Genomic DNA, 21,524 nt, shown 5'->3' with positions numbered 1-21,524 from the left:
ATACTGTCCATAAATGAAGTAGGAGATGGAGGCCATACAAACCATTATGGGTATGTGGATGCTGAAGACCTTGATACAACACTGAGAACGGGAAGCCATAATGTCCATAAATGAAGTAGGAGATGGAGACCATAGAAGGCATTATGGGTATATGGATGCGGAGGACCATGAACAGGAGGACATACTGTCTATAAATTAAGTAGGAGACGGAAGCTGTACAAGCCATTATTGGTATATGGATGTTAAGGACCTTGATACAACACTAAAAATGGGAGGCCATAATGTTCATAAACGAAGTAGGAGATGGAGGCCGTACAAGCCATTATGGGAATATGAATGTTGAGGGCCACAATTCAACAGGGGGAAAAGGAGGATATATTGTCCATAAATGAAGTAGGATATGGGGGCCATGCTAGAAATTATACATTTGTGGATTTTGAGGGCCACGATTTTACACTGGGAACAGGAGGCCATACTGTCAATAAATGAAGTGGGAGATGGAGACCATAGAAGGCATTATGGGTATATGGATGCTGAGGACCATGAACAGTAGGACATACTGTCTATAAATAAAGTAGGAGATGGAGGCCGTACAAGCCATTATGGGTATGTGGATGCTGAGGACCATGATACAACACTGAAAACGGGAGGCCATAATGTCCATAAATAAAGTAGGAGATGGAGACCATAAAAAGAATTATGGGTATATGGATGCTGAGGGCCATGATTCAACACCGAGAATGGGAGGACATACTGTCTATAAATGAAGCAGGAGAAAGAGGCCGTACAAGCCATTATTGGTATATGGAAGTTGAGGGCCACAATTTAACAATGGGAACGAGAGACCATATACTGTCCATAAATGAAGTAGGAGATGGAGGCCATACAATCCATTATGGGTATGTGGATGCTGAAGACCTTGATACAACACTGAGAACGGGAAGCCATAATGTCCATAAATAAAGTAGGAGATGGAGACCATAGAAGGAATTATGGGTATATGGATTCTGAGGGCCATGATTCAACACCGAGAATGGGAGGACATACTGTCTATAAATGAAGTAGGAGATGGAGGCCATACAAGCCATTATGGGTATATGGAAGTTGAGGGCCACAATTTAACAATGGGAACAGGAGGCCATACCGTCCATAAATGAAGTAGAAGATGGAGGCGATACAAGCCATTATGGGTATGTGGATGCTGAGGACCATGATATAACCCTGAGAATGGGGGAGGCCATAATGTCCACAAATGAAGTAGGAAATGGAGGCCGTACAAGCCATTATGGGTATATAGATGTTGAGGGTCACAATTCAACAATGGGAACAGGAGGCCATATTGTACATAAATTAAGTCGGATACGGAGACCATAGAAGGCATTATGGGTATATGGGTGCTGAGGACCATGAACAGGAGGACATACTGTCTATAAATTAAGTATGAGATGGAAGCCGTACAAGCCATTATGGGTACATGGATGTTGAGGGCCACAATTCAACAGTGGGAACAGGAGGCCATATTGTCCATAAATGAAGTAGGATATGGGAGCCATGCAAGAAATTATTAATTTTGTTGATGTTGAGGGCCACGATTTCACACTGGGAACAGGAGGCCATACTGTCCATAAATGTAGTAGGAGATGGAGGCCATACAAGCCATTATGGGTATGTGGATGCTGAGGACCATGATACAACCCTGAGAATGGGGGAGGCCATAATGTCCACAAATGAAGTAGGAGATGGAGACCATAGAAGGAATTATGGGTATATGGATGCTGAGGACCATGAACAGGAGGACATACTGTCTATAAATGAAGTAGGAGATGGCGGCCATGCAAGAAATTATATATTTGTAGATGTTGAGGGCCACGATTTCATACTGGGAACAGGAGGCCATACTGTCCATAAATGAGAAAATATCAAATCATACGCAGGTAAACGCACTACAGAGTTTATTTCTGAGAGACAAATATAAAAAGATTTAAATCCAACTTCCTTATAGTATTAGAAAAGAATAGCAAGGAAAAACAATAGAGACCCCCGGGTACATTTTAATCACCAAATATTGTAATGATTTTAATTTTTTTCCCCACAATTTTAAGTATATACATTATTTAATCTACAGACGTTTAATAGTAAAACATAAAATTTGGAAATAAATTTTAATTTTTTTTTTTTTAGATAAATGAAACGTTACATTGGAAAATGTCTGATTCACCGAGTACAAACAGTAGGGGGCACTTTCCGCCCTCAAAAAAAAAAAAACTTGGTTGTAGTCTGATCTCCCCTGCTCTTCAGACCAAAACCAATATTGAGCTCCTCTCTTATCGCCATCTCTTGCTTGGAAGCTTCTGCCGACTTATCCATGATTGGTCAGTGAAGAATTACGGATGGGAAGTCTCACGGAAAAGCTGTTGTTGCCATCCATAGAGATAGACGTGAACCTCTTCTTGATGGCTGTAGGTGGTAGGACTGGTGGCCTATAAGGTCCACACGCCGCACATACAGTATCTCACAAAAGTAAGTACACCCCTCACATTTTTGTAAATATTTTATTCTATCTTTTCATGTGACAACACTGAAGAAATGACACTTTGCTACAATGTAAAGTAGTGAGTGTACAGCTTGTATAACAGTGTAAATTTGCTGTCCCCTCAAAATAACTCAACACACAGCCATTAATGTCCAACAAAAGTGAGTACACCCCTAAGTAAACCGCTGTATGGTCTTGGCCACCGTGCTGCAGCTCAGTTTCAGGGTCTTGGCAATCTTCTTATAGCCTAGGCCATCTTTATGTAGAGCAACAATTCTTTTTTTTTTTCCAGATCCTCAGAGAGTTCTTTGCCGTGAGGTGCCGTGTTGAATTTCCAGTGACCAGTATGAGAGAGTGAGAGTGATAACACCAAATTTAACACACCTGCTCCCCATTCACACCTGAGACCTTGTAACACTAACGAGTCACATGACACCGGGGAGGGAAAATGGCTAATTGGGCCCAATTTGGACATTTTCACTTAGGGGTGTACTCACTTTTGTTGGACATTAATGGCTGTGTGTTGAGTTATTTTGAGGGGACAGCAAATTTACACTGTTATACAAGCTGTACACTCACTACTTTACATTGTAGCAAAGTGTCATTTCTTCAGTGTTGTCACATGAAAAGATAGAATAATGTGAGGGGTGTACTTACTTTTGTGAGATACTGTATGTGGGGGATCTGGACCTTACAGGCCAAGAGTCCTTCCACCTACTGTAGGCATCCTTGGAGAACCACCATCTGTGTTGAGGTGCGCGCTCCTAGCACACTGACTGAGCTGTCAACTACCGGTCGCTGTTTACGATTGGGAGCTCCCGATCATGTGACAAACTGCAAAAGCCAACCCCCTGATCAGGAAGCCCCGCCTCCACTTCCCTTTTAAAGGGCCACCAGGCTGGGACAAGTGGATAAAGAGAACCTTCACTTGGCTACAGCAAAGATAAAGGTACGTAGGCTGTAGATACTTTCCAGCCCATGGAGTCCAGCGGGGTCTTCACGCTGGTTCTTCTCAGGGGCCCTACCTTAGTTTGGGGAGCCGGCCGTCACTTCCTGATGTCTCAGAGCTTGGTGGCCCCCCCCCTGCTGGCCATGTGTGAGACACGTCAGTGCAGGAAGTCTGGTCCTGTAGACCAGGAAACGGAGAAAAAAAATTGGTTGGCCGCACTCGAAATTGGCCTTCATTGTAGAATCTATAGACACAGCAGAGGGAGGACTACAGAACAAATCCGACGCGTTTCGCCCGAAACACATTCATTTTTGTTCTGTATAGACGTGTTGTTCGTACCATTACGAATTTGAAATTCGGATGAATGTTTTGTTATTTGGGAATTCAGATATATCCGAATTTTCTAATTACAATAGTTAACGAATTTAAACGAGTCCGAAATAACGAAACAAAATTTTTGGATGAAATTCGAATTTGAATAGCTTTCGAAGAGAATAAAATAGAATAGAAAAAAAAAAGGAATAAAATAGAAAAGAATATAATAGAATGGAACAGAAAATAAAAGAACAGAATATATTAGAGTAAAACAGAACGGAATAGAAAATAAAGGAATAGAATTAAAAAAGAATATAATAGAATAGAAAGGAATAGAACAGAAAATAAAAGAACAGAATATATTAGAGTAAAACTGAATACAAAATAAAAATAAAAAAAATAGAAAAAATAGAATAGAAAATAAAGGAATAGAATAAAAAAAGAATATAATAGAATAGAAAGGAAAAGAACAGAAAATAAAAGAACGGAATATATTAGAGTAAAAAAGAATACAAAATAAAAAAAAATTGAATAGAAAATAAAGGAATAGAATATAAAAGAATATAATAGAATAGAAAGGAATAGAACAGAAAATAAAAGAATGGAATATATTAGAGTAAAAAAGAATACATAATAAAAAAAATAGAATAGAAAAAAAAGGGATAGAACAGAAAATACAAGAATAGAGTAAAACAGAACAAAATAGAATAGAAAATAAAAGAACAGAATAGAATAAAAAAAAATAATAGAATAAAATAGAATATACAGTAACCAGCTTCTAAAATTTGAATTTCAAATAGAATAAATTTGAATTTGAATACAACAGCAAAAATAGAATAGAAAAAAAAGAGAATAGAGTAGAAAAATAGAGTAGAATAAAATAGAATAGAAAAATAAAGTAAAATAAAATAGAATAGAGTAGAAAAAAAAGCATAGAATAAAACAGGATACAACCGTCTTCTGAAATTCGCATTTCGAATAGAATAAATTCAAATTCGCATAGAAAAGAATAGAGTAGAAAATAAAAGAATAGAATAATAAAAAAAAAAAACAACAATAGAATAGAAAGAATATAACTATTTTCCAAAATTCAAAAAGAATACATTTGAATTTGAATAGAATAGAATAGAAAGTAGAATTGACTAGAATAGAAAATAATAGAAGAGAATAGAAAAAAACAAATAGAATAGACTAGAATAGAATAGAAAGAATATAACGATCTTCCAAAATCTGAATAGAATAAATTAGTTTAGAATAGGAAAGAATAAAATAGAAAAGAACAGAATAAACACTAGAAAATAATAGAAAATTTGAAAAGAATAGAAAAGAATAGAAAATTGAACTGACCAGAATAGAAAATAAAACAGAATATAAAGAATATAACCATGTTCCAAAATTTGAATAGAACAAATTCTATAAGAATGGAAAAGGATAGAATAGAATAGAAATAATATAACCTTTATTCCGAAATTCAAATTTTGAATAGAATAAATTTGAATAGAATAGAAAAGAATAGAAAAAAACAATAGAATATAACCCTCTTCCAAAATATGAATAGAATAAATTAGATTAGAAACAGAAAGAATATAACCATATATCTGTTTTCTGAAATTCTAATTTCGAATAGAATAGAAGATAGAATATAATAGTAAATAATAAAAAAAAAAAACCATTAGAACAGAATGGAATAGAAAGCATATAATCATTTTCCGAAATTCGAATTTTCGAGTAGAGTAAATTAAATTTTGAATGGAATTTGATTTGAATGCGATTCGAATTTTTCAGATTCGGTTGAGTTCGATTCGACCGAATGCGAAAATTGGATTAATGAAAAGGTAAAAAAGGCATCAGAACGCCCGGAATTTTCGGTTCTGCACGTCCAGTTTTGCGCCCCCTCAGCTGTGTGCGGTCAATCCGTTTTTTTACGTTTTCCCGTGAAGAAAGCTGCGGGGGGAGGAGCCGCCCTCTAATGGGTGTGGTAGTAGCGGTGTATGGGAGGGCCTGCCTGGAGCACTGCTTTCTTTTTTGGTCCTGTAAACCCCTGGGACATGTGACCTGATCCCGGGAGACGGAGGTCATGGGGTTGGGTGGGATGGGCCTAGTGAAGCATAGGGATGGGTGGGGAGCAGGGGAGATCAGACTACACCGCAGGACTCATCCACACATGCTCCGCCCCCCTCCCTCCAGTCAAATGGAACCTTATGAACATTAACGAACTCCACCCTCTTTATAAGTTTAACAAACTCCACCCTCTTTATGAAGGGCTCTTATGCCAACACAAATGTCGAACATTTCCCGCATTTTGAGCACTAAGTCTTCTTCTCGGTATTAGATTTTTGCGGGAAGAAGGGCCGTCTTTAACTTTGATTGGACCCCGGGCAAAAATTTTCATGGGCTCGCCCGAATTCACTTACTGACTATTTGCCAGCAGAGCAGGCTCAAGGGGCAGCTGCTTGGGGCCCCAAAACAATGACTTGGCCCGGGGCAGCTGCCCCTTTTGCCCTACATTAAAGATGGCCCTGGTTGAACGGCACAATACCTTTCCCGCACTCTTTAACATTCATAACATTCATCTTGGGATCTCTGATGTCTGGAGAGATCGGATTTTTTTAGAAAGCCTTTCCCACACTTGGAGCATTCATACGGCTCCTCCCCCGTGTGGGACCTCTGATGCACGACGAGGTCCGATTTATACACGTAACTTTTCCCGCACTCGGGGCAGGAATGGGGCTTCTCGCCCGTGTGATTGATCTGGTGCCTGTTCAGCTGCGATTTCCGCGGGTAACACTTCCCGCACTCTGGGCAGGAATACGGCTTCTCGCCCGTGTGGCACCGCTGATGCCTGGAAAGGTGGGACTTCTGCGAAAAGCATTTCCCGCACTCGCGACACAGGAACGGCTTTTCCCCCGTGTGAGATCGGTGATGCCTAATGAGATCTTGGTTCCGCACGAAAGACTTTCCGCACTCCGAACAGGAAAACGGCTTCTCATCCGTGTGGGACCTCTCATGTTTGGCCAGCTCTGCCTTATTTCGAAAACGCTTCCCGCACAGCGGACAGGACTGAGGGCCGCCATCCGCGTGAGTTCTTTGGTGCCTATCGAAATCGTACCTCTTGACAAAGCATTTCCCGCACGTGGAACAGGAATACAGGCCATGTTCTTTGTGGGATCTTTTGTGGATCCGGAGGCTGGCTTTTAGGCTAAATTGTTCTCCACAATCGGTACAGGAGAAGATCTCATCCGTATCAAGGACGTCACCGTCATTTGGTATGAGGATCGGAGATGATCCATCAGCACTCGGGGAGACGTTTCCGGTGAAGAGGTCTTCTTCAGGACAATATTGAGTCGTGTCCATGTCTACTTTCCAATCTGGAGACCAAAGACGACTCTCTGAGGTTCTCCCAACGTCACATCCATGTACTAAAAATAAATAAAAAGATTAGTGCTAGATGTGATTGGTCGATCTTGACTAGAATTCACCACGCGTCAGGCAAGTGGATGTGTCAGAAAAGCCCAGAACGTGTTGGAACCAGAAGACTACTTCCAAATTAGGTTGGACTATGACGGTGATGGGGAACCTTGGTGCCCCAGATGTTTTGGAACTACATTTCCCATGATGCTCAAATACACTTCAGAGTGCATGAGCATCAGGGGAAATGTATTTCCGAAACATCGGAGGTGCCAAGGTTCACCATCACCGTCATAGTCCAACCTAATTTGGAAGTAGTCTTCTGGTTCCAACATGTTCTGGGCTTTTCTGACACATCCATTGCCTGATGGGTGGTGAATTCTGGTCAAGATCGACCAATCACATCTAGTTCCGAAACATCTGAGGTGCCAAGGTTCACCATCACTGGACTATGACATCAACAGTTTGCGGTGTGGTCTTCAGAAACTGTGTCTATGGGAATGTTTGACTAGGTTGGACTATTGTCCACAGTGGTGGCGAACCTTGGTTGGCCCACACTTTTCCGCTATAACAGCTTCAACTCTTCTGGGAAGGCCGTCCACAAGGTTTAGGAGTGTGTCTAATGGGAATGTTTGACTATTCTACCAGAATTCACCACGCGTCAGGCAAGTGGATGTGTCAGAAAAGCCCAGAACGTGTGGAACCAGAAGACTACTTCCAAATTAGGTTGGACTATGACGGTGATGGCGAACCTTGGTGCCCCAGATGTTTTGGAACTACATTTCCCATGATGCTGAACTATACTTCAGAGTGCATGAGCATCATGGGAAATGTAGTTCCGAAACATCTGGGGTGCCAAGGTTGGCCATCACTGGAACAGATTGTGGTGTGGTCTTCGCGCAAATGAACTTTGATGGCCTCCGAGTCTTAGTCCGTAGGGTTTAATATTGAGTTGGCCCACCTTTTGCAGCTATAACAGCTTCAACTCTTCTGGGAAGGCCGTCCACAAGGTTAAGGAGTGTGTCTATGGGAATGTTTGACTATTCTACCAGAATTCACCACGCGTCAGGCAAGTGGATGTGTCAGAAAAGCCCAGAACGTGTTGGAACCAGAAGACTACTTCCAAATTACTATGTCCCCAAGGCATGAGTAGAGGCCGAGCTCGGCAGTTCTCCAATCGGCTGGCTCAGGAACTGCGCATGCGCAATTCAGAGTTGCAGAGAAAGATTTTCTGCTCTAAAGTGTTTTGCTGCCAGCTGCTTCCGAGTCGCACCCAGACCAGAAAGGGGGCACTCTGGAGGAGCAGGAGGACATAGGGAGGACTCTGGCAGAGGATGTAAGGGGGCACTCTAGAGGAGTAGGAGGACATAAGGGGGCATTAACTTAGGGGGCACCCTGGCGGAGGATGTAAGGGGGCACTCTGGCGGAGGATGTAAGGGGGCACTAACTTAGGAGGCACTCTGGTGGAGGATGTAAGGGGGCACTAACTTAGAGGGCACTCTGGTGGAGGATGTAAGGGGCACTAACTTAGAGGGCACTCTGGTGGAGGATGTAAGGAGGCACTAACTTAGGGGGCACTCTGTTGGAGGATATAAGGAGGCTCTCTGGTGGAGGATGTAAGGAGGCACTAACTTAGGGGTCACTCTGTTGGAGGATATAAGGGGGCACTCTGGTGGAGGATGTAAGGAGGCACTAACTTAGGGGGCACTCTGGTGGAGGATGTAAGGAGGCACTAACTTAGGGGGCACTCTGGTGGAGGATGTAAGGAGGCACTCTGGTGGAGGATGTAAGGGGGCACTCTGGTGGAGAATTTAAAAAGGCACTAACTTAAGGGGCACTCTGGTGGGGGATGTAAGGGGGCACTAACTTAGAGGGCACTCTGGTGGAGGATGTAAGGGGCACTAACTTAGAGGGCACTCTGGTGGAGGATGTAAGGAGGCACTAACTTAGGGGGCACTCTGTTGGAGGATATAAGGAGGCTCTCTGGTGGAGGATGTAAGGAGGCACTAACTTAGGGGTCACTCTGTTGGAGGATATAAGGGGGCACTCTGGTGGAGGATGTAAGGGGTCACTAACTTAGGGAGCACTCTGGTGGAGGATGTAAGGGGGCTCTCTGGTGGAGGATGTAAAGAGGCACTAACTTAGGGGGCACTCTGGTGGAGGATGTAAGGGGGCACTAACTTAGGGGGCACTCTGGTGGAGGATGTAAGGGGGCACTAACTTAGGAAGCACTCTGGTGGAGGATGTAAGGGGGCACTCTGGTGAAGAATGTAAAAAGGCACTAACTTAAGGGGCACTCAGGTGGGGGATGTAAGGGGGCACTAACTTAGGAGGCACTCTGTTGGAGGATGTAAGCGAGCACTAACTTAGGGAGCACTCTGGTGGAGGATGTAAGGGGGCACTCTGGTGGAGGATGTAAAGAGGCACTAACTTAGGGGGCACTCTGGTGGAGGATGTAAGGGGGCACTAACTTAGGGGGCACTCTGGTGGAGGATGTAAGGGGGCACTAACTTAGGAGGCACTCTGGTGGAGGATGTAAGGGGCACTAACTTAGGAGGCACTCTGGTGGAGCATGTAAGGGGGGCACTCTGGTGGAGCATGTAAGGGGGCACTCTGGTGGAGCATGTAAGGGGGCACTGACCTCCAATGTGTAAAGAGATGAGGGATTATCAATGAGAAACACAATCTAATGTGCAAGGCAGGTGACGTAATAAGAGTAGGGAACATTATTGAATTACAGGTGGCTCATGCTCTAAACCAGCCTTTCTCAACCAGGGTTCCATGGAACTCTAGGGTTCATCTACATAGAAATTTCTAGAGGTTCCTTGAGCTGTGATGGATGAATCTCCTGGATCATCTCCAACACGAGGTCGCCATTCTTCATAACTCAAATGTTTGATGTGATTGTGTGATATGGACCAGTAGAAATGAGAATTGGTTGTGATGACTCTACAATGAAGTTCATCTTCCCTCAAAGAAGCTGATCTCCGATGAATGTATAGTCTATGTGGATCTTGTTCTGCCCTATAGCAACCTCTCTCAACTAGGGTTCCGTCAAGCCCTAGGGTTCCTCCAAAAGTTGCTAGAGGTTCCTTGAACTGTGATGGATTGATCTCCTGCCTGCAACCTCCAATATGAGGTCGCCATTCTTCATAATTCAAATGTCTTGTGTGTGTGTGAGATATAGTGCTGGACCAGTGAGAACTGGTTCTGATGGATCTACAATGGAGTCCGTCTTCCTTCAAAGAAGCTGATCCCCGATGAATGTATGTATGTGGATCTTGTTCTGGTCCTAAGCTGCTACCTCTCTCAATGACGGAATGCACTAGAGCAGCCTTTCTTAACCAGGGTTCCTCCAGAGTGAAAATGTTGAGAAAGTCTGTGATAGACCAATTGGATTGTGAAGTAGCAAGAGAAGAATCGAATGTTAATGACCCACCTGAGCTGATCTCTGTAGGAATGTCCTCCTCTTCAACTGTCACCATGACAAACTCCTCTGTAGACGGGGGATCATCCTCCACATACACAACATCGTCTTCTTCCACTTTAATCAACCCATTGACGTTAATCAGATCTTCAACCTAAACCAAAAATGGAAAACATTTACGAAGAGAGACCACATCAAAGAAGGTCCAAGCATTGTCTGAAGATATTGGGTCATTTCAAGCTCAAGACCCATATTCTCATCTACCTGATGATGGTGAGGGATGGTGTGACCTTCCTGTGTGGAATCCCGGGAATACAGAGGACGGGGACATCTCTCTGGAGGGTTTCTGGAGTAGGACGACTCCACCATGAGATCTTTGTGTCCTTCAGAAAGCTCTATGACATCATCGTCTTCTATCTCTTCTTTAACAATGATATCGCGTTCACATGGACTTCCACTCTAAATTAATAATTAAAAATAGCATTTAGTGTAAAATAATCAACCTACAGGTCGTAAGTTAATTCTCACCTACCTGATGATGGTGAGGGATGGTGTGACCTTCCCGTGCGGAATCCCGGGAATACAGAGGACGGGGACATCTCTCTGGTGGGTTCCCATTACCGAATCCATCTACCCGATGATGGTGAGGGATGGTGTGACTTTTCCGTGTGGAATCCCGGGAATACAGAGGACGGGGACATCTCTCTGGTGGGTTCCTATTACTGGATCCATCTGTAGATGTTTGGTGGTTCTCGAAATGGATATCCTTGTGTTCTTCTAACTCCTCCATGGAGAAATAGACAGTGACATCCTGACACCTTATAGGAACCTGACACACACAATGATACAGTCACCATCCAGACACATCCCTTGTCTGTTACTGGATAATGTCCCAGAATTCCCAGCACTGCTCACCTCTCCCGTCAGCAGATCAGTGATCTTCTTGGACACTTTTAGGATCTTCTCCATGTTGTGTCTCTTGGGTTTTAGGGAGTGAAATAGAGGGATTGTGATGGTCACCTGGTCACCAGACTTTACAGGAGGAAAACTCTGAAAGAATAAGTAATAATATAAACCCTCCCAGGATCCTCCTCCCCACCCCGGTCATGACCATGGAAAGGACAACAAACAGCCAACGTGTTTCGGTTGCCTGTTCCTCAGGACTTAGGTATAACACCAATCAGTGAATCAATCAACGTGACTTCTAACAAAGTAAGCGATCAAACCCTGGTGACTGTGCCACTTATGGGTTCCTAAACCATTCCATTTTGCAATTGTATATAGACTACCCAACTTGGATGACCCCCATTTTTGAGAAGACCCACTACCAAACCAAAGGCATCAACGTCTTCCTGGATTTTATCAATAGAGATAAGAGTGATGTCATGTGACCTCCCAGAATCCTCCTCACCTCTCCGGTCAGGTCTGTGTTTTATTAATAGAGATAAGAGTGACGTCATGTGACCTCCCAGAATCCTCCTCACCTCTCCGGTCAGGTCTGTGTTTTATTAATAGAGATAAGAGTGATGTCATGTGACCTCCCAGAATCCTCCTCCCCTCTCCGGTCAGGTCTGTGTTTTATTAATAGAGATAAGAGTGATGTCATGTGACCTCCCAGAATCCCCCTCACCTCTCCGGTCAGGTCTGTGTTTTATTAATAGAGATAGGAGTGATGTCATGTGACCTCCCAGAATCCTCCTCACCTCTCCGGTCAGCAGGTGGATGATCTCCATGGTGAGGTTTATTATCCTCTCGGACATGTGACTCCAGACATCGTCCATCCTCATTGGTGTGATCTATACCAGACGCTCCACTCTATGGAAGGACAATAAGCTGGGAATTATCTGGGCTATAATGGGATGAGTATTTTTTTCTGTAACCCCCCTCTATGTCCCATAGGGGGAGCTGTGCTCTGTTCTTATCAGAGTTGGTGCTGCCCATTAAGCATGGGGGAGACTACCTAATGGTGATACATTAGTCTCCTATGCAGGAGTCTGGATGGCCGAAACACGCCCAGTGATATGTGATCCTTCAGCACTGCACAAGGGAAGGAAATTAGTTTCTATGGGCAATACTGACAGTTTGTACTTCAGACACTGGTAAATGTATTTTTTTAAACCACTAGATGTCCTTAGTCTGATGACCAAAATCATTTAACCCACTTCCTCTGAGCCCAGGTCATCCCGCCCCCCCAGCCTGCGACTGCACAAACGAGAAACTGCACAGTGACGAGCTCATTCCTTTGCCATTCTCCTCCTATCAGCATGCTTTCCACTGATTGGCTCCTTCTACTGCTTCTTCCTCCCACATACCTACTTCATCCCCTTTATCCCTACTGTACAGGGACTGCACGAAGCTGATAGCGGATCACATTCGGGTAGGCTTGGTTCCCACCTACAGACGCCACCACGCCTCCATGAATTCTTCACGCATGGTGTGGTAGGGCAGCCCGAGGATCTCAATGGGCTTCCCTATGCTCCAACCCCCGAAAAAAAAAGTCCCTGACTCTGTTCCGAAAAATCCCATGTACATAAGTATTCACGCTCAATACTTTGGTGAAGCTCCTTTGGCACCAATTACAGCCTCCAGTATTTCTGAGTATGATGCTACAAGCTTGGCACTCCTATTTTTGGGCAGTTTCTCCCATTCTTCTTTGCAGGACCTCTCAAGCTCCAACAGGTTGGATGGGGAGGGTCGGTGCACAGCCATTTTCAGATCTCTCCAGAGATGTCCAATCGGGTTCAAGTCTGGGCTCTGGCTGGGCCACTCAAGGACATTCACAGAGTTGTCCCATAGTCACTACTTTGTTATCTTCGCTGTGTGCTTAGGGTCGTTGTCCTGTTGGAAGATGAACCTTCACCCCAGTCTGAGGTCCAGAGCGCTCTGGAGCAGGTTTTCATCAAGGATGTCTCTGTACATTGCTGCATTCGTCTTTCCCTCAATCCTGACTAGTCTCCCAGTTCCTGCCGCTGAAAAACATCCCCACAGCATGATGCTGCCACCACCATGCTTCACAGTAGGGATGGAATTGGCCAGGTAATGAGCGGTGCCTGGTTTCCTCCAGACATGACGCTTACCATTCCGGCCAAAGAGTTCAATCTTTGTTTCATCAGAGCAGAGAATTTTTTTTCTCATGGTCTGAGAGTCCTTCAGGAGCCTTTTGGCCAACACAAGCATTCTGTCATGTGACTTTTACTGAGGAGTGGCTTCCGTCTGGCCACACCCATACAGGCCTGATTGGTGGAGTACTGCAGAGATGGTTGTTCCTCTGGAAGGTTCTCCTCTCTCCACAGAGAAACGCTGGAGCTCTGTCAGAGTGACCATCGGGTTCTTGGTCACCTCCCTGACTAAGGCCCCCCTCCCCCGATCGCTCAGTTTGGCCGGGCTCTTGGAAGAGTCCTGGTGGTTCCAAACTTCTTCCAATTACGGATGATGGAGGCCACTGTGCTCATTGGGACCTTCAATGCTGCAGAAATGTTTCTGTACCCTTCCCCCGATCTGTGCCTCCATACAATCCTGTCTCTGAGGTCTACAGACAATTACTTGAACTTCATGGCTTGGTTTGTGCTCTGACATGCACGGTTACCTGTGGGACCTTATATAGACAGGTGTGTGCCCTTCCAAATCATGTCCAATCAACTGAATTTACCACAGGTGGACTCCAATCAAGTTGTAGAAACATCTCAAGGATGATCAGTGGAAACAGGATGCACCTGAGCTCAATTCTGAGTGTCATGGCAAAGGGTGTGAATACTTATGTACATGGGATTTTTTCCTTTTTTATTTTTAATAAATTTGCAAAGATGTCAAACAAACTTCTTTCACATTGTCATTATGGTTGTTTGTAGAAATTTGAGGAAAATAATGCCCCCCTCTATCCCCCTCCCCATCCCCCTTTCTCCCTATCCCCCTCTTCCTCTTCCCACCTCCTCCTCTTCTCCTCCCTGCCCCCTCACCGTTCACTTTATTATTAGGTACACCTGTTCAATGGCTTGGTAACACAAATTGCTAATCAGCCAATCACATGGCAGCAACTCAATGCATTTAGGCATCTAGACGCGGTGAAGAAGACTTGGTGAAGTTCAAACGGAGCATCAGAATGGGGAAGAAAGGGGATTGAAGTGACTTTGAATGTGACATGGTTGTTGGTGGCAGACGGGCTGATCTGAGTATTTCTGGGATTTTCACACACAGCCATCTCTCGGGGTTACAGAGAATGGTGGGAAAAAGAGAAAATATCCAGTGAGCGGCAGTTGTGTGGAGGAAAATGCCTTGTTGAGGTCAGAGGAGAATGGGCAGACTGGTTCCAGATGATAGAAAGGCAACAGTAACTCAAATAACCAATCGTTACATCCAAGGTATGCAGAATACCATCTCTGAAAGCACAACACATCCAACCTTGAGGCATATGACAGCCAAATTTTGAGGAACTAGGCATGAGTGTCGATGCGGGCATCTATTCATTAAGAATCAATGCGATCTTTCACCCCCTGAAAGGGGACAGATCGTTTTTTTCCAGGCTTGGGCAATCGTTCTTTTGGCTAAGAACATGTGAAAACCAATTAGCGACCCACCAAGAGAATGCCCGTGGTTGGTCCAAACCCAAAGTTCTGCCAAAAACTTCAACTTGCCGAGATCTCCAACAAATGTACACCAGGAATAATTGGAGATTTAGACCACTTGGGCGTTTTCACACAACACCGGAAGCCTTTACACTCCGGTAGATGCTATATTTAGTGCAGATTGTTAGTCTGCCCGCTAGTAACCAGAAACATGGCCATTGGCCACCTCCAAGGGGGCGATGACTAGCGGACGAACCAACAATCTGCACTAATTATAGCATCTAAGTATATAGGCTGCCGGTGTTGTGTGAAAACATCAAATGGTCGAAATCTCCAATCAATCATGGTGTACAGTCAGCGGAATTAACGTCGTTGGGAGATCTCGGCAAGTTGGAGTTTTTGGGAGAACACCGGGAGAAAGAGAGGATTATTGGATATGGAGCAAAACCTCTTATGCCTCGTACACACACATCGATTATTGGCCGGGAATTTTCGGCCAACGTCTGATCGGCCGATTTTCGGCTTGTTAGTATGACGCTTTCGACAACCGACTCCGACTTTTCGGCCGACTAAAATCTGGTGTGCAGGCTATAAAATTTTTGTTGGCCGTCAACAGAACGGCCGATTTTCCGTCAGTCAGTACAGATTTCGGCAGACAAAAATCTGATGAGCAAGACTGGGCATGCTCAGAGAAGAAAAAACACACGGAAAGTAAACCAGAACATGACATCACTTCTGAAGTAGATTTTTGTTGGCCGAGAAAATTTGTGTGCAGTCTAGGCACATTCCAACCAACAAAACACAACTCTGGACAAAAGACAGATGATCGGTCGGCCGATAATCGATGCGTGTGTACGAGGCATTAGGAATGTTTCCAACACCTTGTTGAATCTATGCCACGAAGAATGAAGGCAAAAGGGGGGTCAAACCCGGTACTAGCAAGGTGTACCCAATAAAGTGGCCGGTCAAGGTATATAAATCTCAGCATACCACGTTGCTTATGATAATAGACGATGGCACAACAGGGGGTTACCAGGTGTAGATAGAAAATAATATCTTATTACCTCTTCTGCTGCCAGCTCGAGCAATGTCTTCTCTCTACTTCCTCCTGACTCACTTCTGACCCGGAACTTCCTGCCTGTACCTGACATCACTTCCTGTTTGCCCCTGTTATCACTTCCTGCCTGTGTGTTCCACGTTGTATAAATGAGGTCACCGTCTTGTGGAGGATAAGAGATCTGCAGCCAACGTTAACAGTCCAACCTCTCGTAGCTAACGTTAACAGTCCAACCTCTCCCTCTCGTAGCTAACGTTAACAGTCCAACCTCTCGTAGTTGTCAGTCCTCCTTATATTACAGTCGATCCTCTAATACAGGGATCCTCAAACTACGGCCCACCAGCTGTTGCGGAACTACGCATCCCATGAGGCATTGTAAAACTCAGACATGACTAGGCATGATGGGAATTGTAGTTCCTAAACAACTGGAAGGCCATATTTGAAGACCGCTGCTCTAATAAAATGAAATAAATCCAGGTCTTTCTGAAATTAGAAAACAAATATAAAATTTGTACTGAAAATTGTAATAAAACTACAGAATTTTGGCAATTTTTTTTTGGTGGGGGGGGGGGGGGGGTACAAACGTTTTGGCCCGTGTTGACAGGCTTTTGCTTGCTTTTATCTGGTTTTCGAATTCCTGTACAAGTCTATAGGGATGGAAAATCCTGATTGAAGCAGGTCAGAAGAAGTTGACTGAAAGTCAGATGGACCTGTGAATGGATTTTGGATCATCTCGGATGTATCTGATATCGATGCCATTTACATATGACCAAAGACGGTTCACATAGGCCCTCACTGCAAGGAAAAAAAAAAAAGATGGGGGGACTCCATAAGAGGGGTGAGAAATACCAGGACTTAATCTGTCATGGCCACTAAGCTGGTATGGGGTCTTCGGCCTTCAGAAACAGGTTAATTCGAACTACTAGGAAAAAAATAAGCAAGTTGGGAAACAAGAAACCACAGGAGAGGTCCTTCTAGACTTCAAGATGTATACAAGTTCAAGTGTTTTAGAAATGTTTCCGTATACGTGCCTTCACATTTGTGGGGTTAATAGATACCCTAACAAGGTTCCAATGACTATTGGATGATACCCTATCTAGGATCAGATGACTATTGGATGATACCCTATCTAGGGTCGGATGACTATTGGATAATACACTAACTAGGGTTGGATGACTATTGGATGATACACTAACAAGGGTCAGATGACTATTGGATGATACCCGAACAAGGGTCGGATGACTATTAGATGATACACTAACAAGGGTCAGATGACTATTGGATGATACTCTAACAAGGGTCGGATGACTATTGGGTGATACCCTAACTAGGGTCGGGTGACTATTAGATGATACCCTAACAAGGGTTGGATGGCTATTGGATGATACCCTAACTAGGGTCGGGTGACTATTAGATGATACACTAACTAGGGTCGGATGACTATTGGGTGATAACCTAACTAAGGTCGGATGACTATTGGGTGATAACCAAACTAGGGTCGGGTGACTATTGGAAGATACCCTAACTAGGGTCGGATGATTATTGGATGATACCCTAACAAGGGTCAGGTGACTATTGGATGATACACTAACAAGGGTCGGATGACTATTGGATGATACACTAACAAGGGTCGGATGACTATTGGATGATACTCTAACTAGGGTCGGGTGACTATTAGATGATACACTAACAAGGGTCGGATGACTATTGGATGATACTCTAACTAGGGTCAGGTGACTATTAGATGATACACTAACAAGGGTTGGATGACTATTGGATGATACCCTAACTAGGGTCAGATGACTATTGGATGATACCCTAACATGGGTCGGATGACTATTGGATGATACCCTAACAAGGGTCGGATGACTATTGGATGATACCCTAACAAGGGTCAGATGACTATTAAATGAACCTGTGGGGAATATAAAAAAAAAGAAAATACGGTGGACCGTTGTGCTTGAACCTTGTTAGGGTTTTCAAGATACTGCCATGCTGGCCAAACAATAGATTCCTCTAGAGAAAGAACCCTCAACAGGATGTGCCTTCACATTTGTGGGGTTGATAGATACCCTAACAAGGTTCCAATGACTATTGGATGATACCCTATCTAGGGTCGGATGACTATTGGATGATACCCTAACAAGGGTCGGATAACTACTGGATGATACACTAACAAGGGTCGAATGACTATTGGATGATACCCTAACTAGGGTGGGATGACTATTGGATGATACTCTAACAAGGGTCGAATTACTATTGGATGATACCCTAACTAGGGTCGGATGACTATTGGATGATACACTAACTAGGGTCGGATGACTATCAAGATACTGCCATGCTGGCCAAACAATGGATTCCTGTAGATAAAGAACCCTCAACAGGATGTGCCTTCACATTTGTGGGGTTGATAGATCCCCTAACAAGGTTCCAATGACTATTGGATGATACCGTATCTAGGGTCAGATGACTATTGGATGATACCCTAACTAGGGTCAGATGACTATTGGGTGATACCCTAACTAGGGTAGGGAGACTATTGGATGATACCCTAACAAGGGTCGAATGACTATTGGATGATACCCTAACAAGGATCAGGTGACTATAAAAATGAACCTGTGGGGAATTTAACTCAACAGAAAATATGGTGGACCGTTGTGCTTGAACCTTGTTAGGGTTTTCAAGATACTGCCATGCTGGCCAAACAATGGATTCCTGTAGAGAAAGAACCCTCAACGGGATGTGCCTTCACATTTGTGGGGTTGATAGATACCCTAACAAGGTTCCAATGACTATTGGATGATACCCTATATAGGGTCGGATGACTATTGGATGATACCCTAACTAGGGTCGGATGACTATTGGATGATACACTAACAAGGGTTGGATAACTATTGGATGATACCCTAAAAAGGGTCGGATGACTATTGGATGATACCCTAACAAGGGTTAAATGACTATTGGATGATACTCTAACAAGGGTCGAATTACAATTGAATGATACCCTAACAAGGGTCAGATGACTATTAAATGAACCTGTGGGGAATACAACTCAACAGAAAATACGGTGGACCGCTGTGCTTGAACCTTGTTAGGGGTTTCAAGATACTGCCATGCTGGCCAAACAATGGATTCCTGTAGAGAAAGAACCCTCAACAGGTTTCATGACTCTCTGGTGGCCACTTCATCAGGACACAGCTTACATTCCTTCCATCATTTTGGGGGAGGGGCTATCCTCCATGCCTAAGCAGTGATGTAATTCCTGGAAATACGGGCACATCTAATGGTATGAAGTCTTCAACTTTGGTGGTTGTTATAATCCTCTTGGGACTGGGTTCGAAGGGGACTTCAAGTTTTTGAGGAGAATCTCCAACTGGTGAGGTGCAACTGAAGACTGGGGGCTTTCTATGTAATGCATACTGGAACCAGAGACCCCTGCCCCACCTAGTTACTAGTTACTGTTGCTATTTGTCTTTAAAGTAGTTGTAGAACCAATAATTATTTCATAAATGGCTGCTATGGCCAATTGAACCCAACATTGTGCAGTTTAGCCATGGTATAAACTTATCAGGTGAATGTCACCCAGTAAGTGGGTGGACAAGTAATGCTTTAATAAGTAGGCTTGAGTTTCAATGGCTTTGCTCTTGTGTTCTTGAAGGTCCTCGATTATCCAGGTCATGCTGTAACTGCTGTGTAGCCATAGCTCTGTAGTAATATATCTAGTGAGTGTGGACACTAAGGGCTCGTTTACATACGTGCCCGGGGTTGGTAAAAGCAGGCAGCCAAGCTGCGGTCTTATTGCCCTTTGACTGTCCACCTAAACTAGGGCAAGGCTGTACATGTGCTGGGGCCTACAAGCATACCATCATCACCCATTGGGATTGGAGGTTTAAAGCAAGCATTGAGGAGGCAACCCTTAGTATGATGACTCGGGCCATGGTGTTTCATGGTCCTCAAGTGTTTAACTAGATCTACAGAGCCCTAGCCTTCAACCAGGATAAACCTGCGTAATAATGTGCCCCAGGCATGTCATGTGAGGAGTTGGATGTAGATCGGGGTGGAGCGAAGATAGTCTTGGACCTTACGTGTGTGGCAGACATAGGAATCAGCATTGAGCACCAGGACTGGAAACCAATTCATAGTTCAGTTCCGAGATAACTTGTTTACTGTAGGGCCTCAGAAGGAGGGATCAGCCACGAGAAGGAGCCATGGGGTGCCTACAAGTATGTTACTGAATCACCATAATAATGTTCAGGGCAAGAAGACTAAAGCTAACAAGGAGAAACTGAAAAAAAGTCCCTCAAGACTCTGTCTTTTTTATTACTTTCGCCGTACAAATATGAGATACACTATATTACCAAAAGTATTGGGACACCGGCCTTTTACGCACACATGAACTTTAATGGCATCCCAATCTTAGCCCGTAGGGTTCAATATTGAGTTGGCCCACCCTTTGCAGCTATAACAGCTTCAACTCTTCTGGGAAGGCTGTCCACAAGGTTTAGGAGTGTGCCTATGGGAATGTTTGACCATTCTTCCAGAAGCGCATTTGCGAGGTCAGGCACAGATGTGGGTAAGAAGGCCTGGGCTCGCAGTCTCCACTCTACTTCATCCCAAAGGTGTTCTATCGGGTTGAAATCAGGCCAGCCAAGTTCCTCCACCCCAAACTCGCTCATCCATGTCTTTATGGACCTTGCTTTGTGCACTGGTGCGCAGTCATGTTGGAACAGGAAGGGACCATCCCCCAACTGTTCCCACAAAGTTGGGAGCACGAAATTGCCCAACATGTCTTGATGACACCTTAAGAGTTCCCAAGTCTTGAGGGACTTTTTCTCAGTTTCTCCTCGTCAACAATTCTTTTGTGATCCTGCCGGTAGCTTACTTCTATAAAGTCCATAAAGACATGGATGAGGAAATTTGGGGTGGAGGAACTTGGCTGGCCTGAGTGTGTTGAGGTCAGGACCAGTCAAGTTCCTCCACCCCCAAACACGCTCATCCATGTCTTTATGGACTTTATAGAAGTATGCTACCGGCAGGATCACAAAAGAATTGTTGACGAGGAGAAACTGAGAAAAAGTCCCTCAAGACCTGGTCTTTTTTATGACTTTAGCCCACGCTTTATAACTTCAGACATCGTTGTTTCCATAGAAGGATCTTTCATTTCTGGTTGTTTTTCAGGGGTTAGGCTTTGCTCCTTAGTTCCAGTGAAGGAAACTCTTAAGGCGTCATCATACCAAGACATGTTGGGAAATTTCGTGCTCCCAACTTTGTGG

General features: G+C 44.1%; 2 protein-coding genes across 2 annotated transcripts in view; one reads left to right on the top strand and one right to left on the bottom strand.

Moving 5' to 3' along the window:
* The window catches only part of LOC309564444 (uncharacterized protein), a gene marked incomplete at both ends in the record, with an annotated part of 110,381 nt that extends 97,968 nt beyond the window's left edge, over positions 1-12,413 (bottom strand). The window contains 5 exons of the mRNA XM_082269074.1: positions 6,356-7,216; positions 10,645-10,786; positions 10,897-11,091; positions 11,548-11,682; positions 12,336-12,413. Coding sequence (XP_082125200.1) covers positions 6,356-7,216; positions 10,645-10,786; positions 10,897-11,091; positions 11,548-11,682; positions 12,336-12,413 — 1,411 coding nt within the window. The remainder of the gene's footprint in view (positions 1-6,355; positions 7,217-10,644; positions 10,787-10,896; positions 11,092-11,547; positions 11,683-12,335) is intronic.
* The window catches only part of LOC309562750 (uncharacterized protein), a 253,710-nt gene that overhangs the window by 144,876 nt on the left and 87,310 nt on the right, over positions 1-21,524 (top strand). The window lies entirely within an intron of this gene.

The sequence above is a fragment of the Pelophylax lessonae genome (assembly GCF_965119305.1).
Source record: "Pelophylax lessonae genome assembly, chromosome: 9".
NCBI classification, from domain to species: Eukaryota; Metazoa; Chordata; class Amphibia; order Anura; family Ranidae; genus Pelophylax; species Pelophylax lessonae.
The sequence above is the reverse complement of the archived record's forward strand: the minus strand, read 5'-3'. Positions and strand labels throughout refer to the sequence as shown.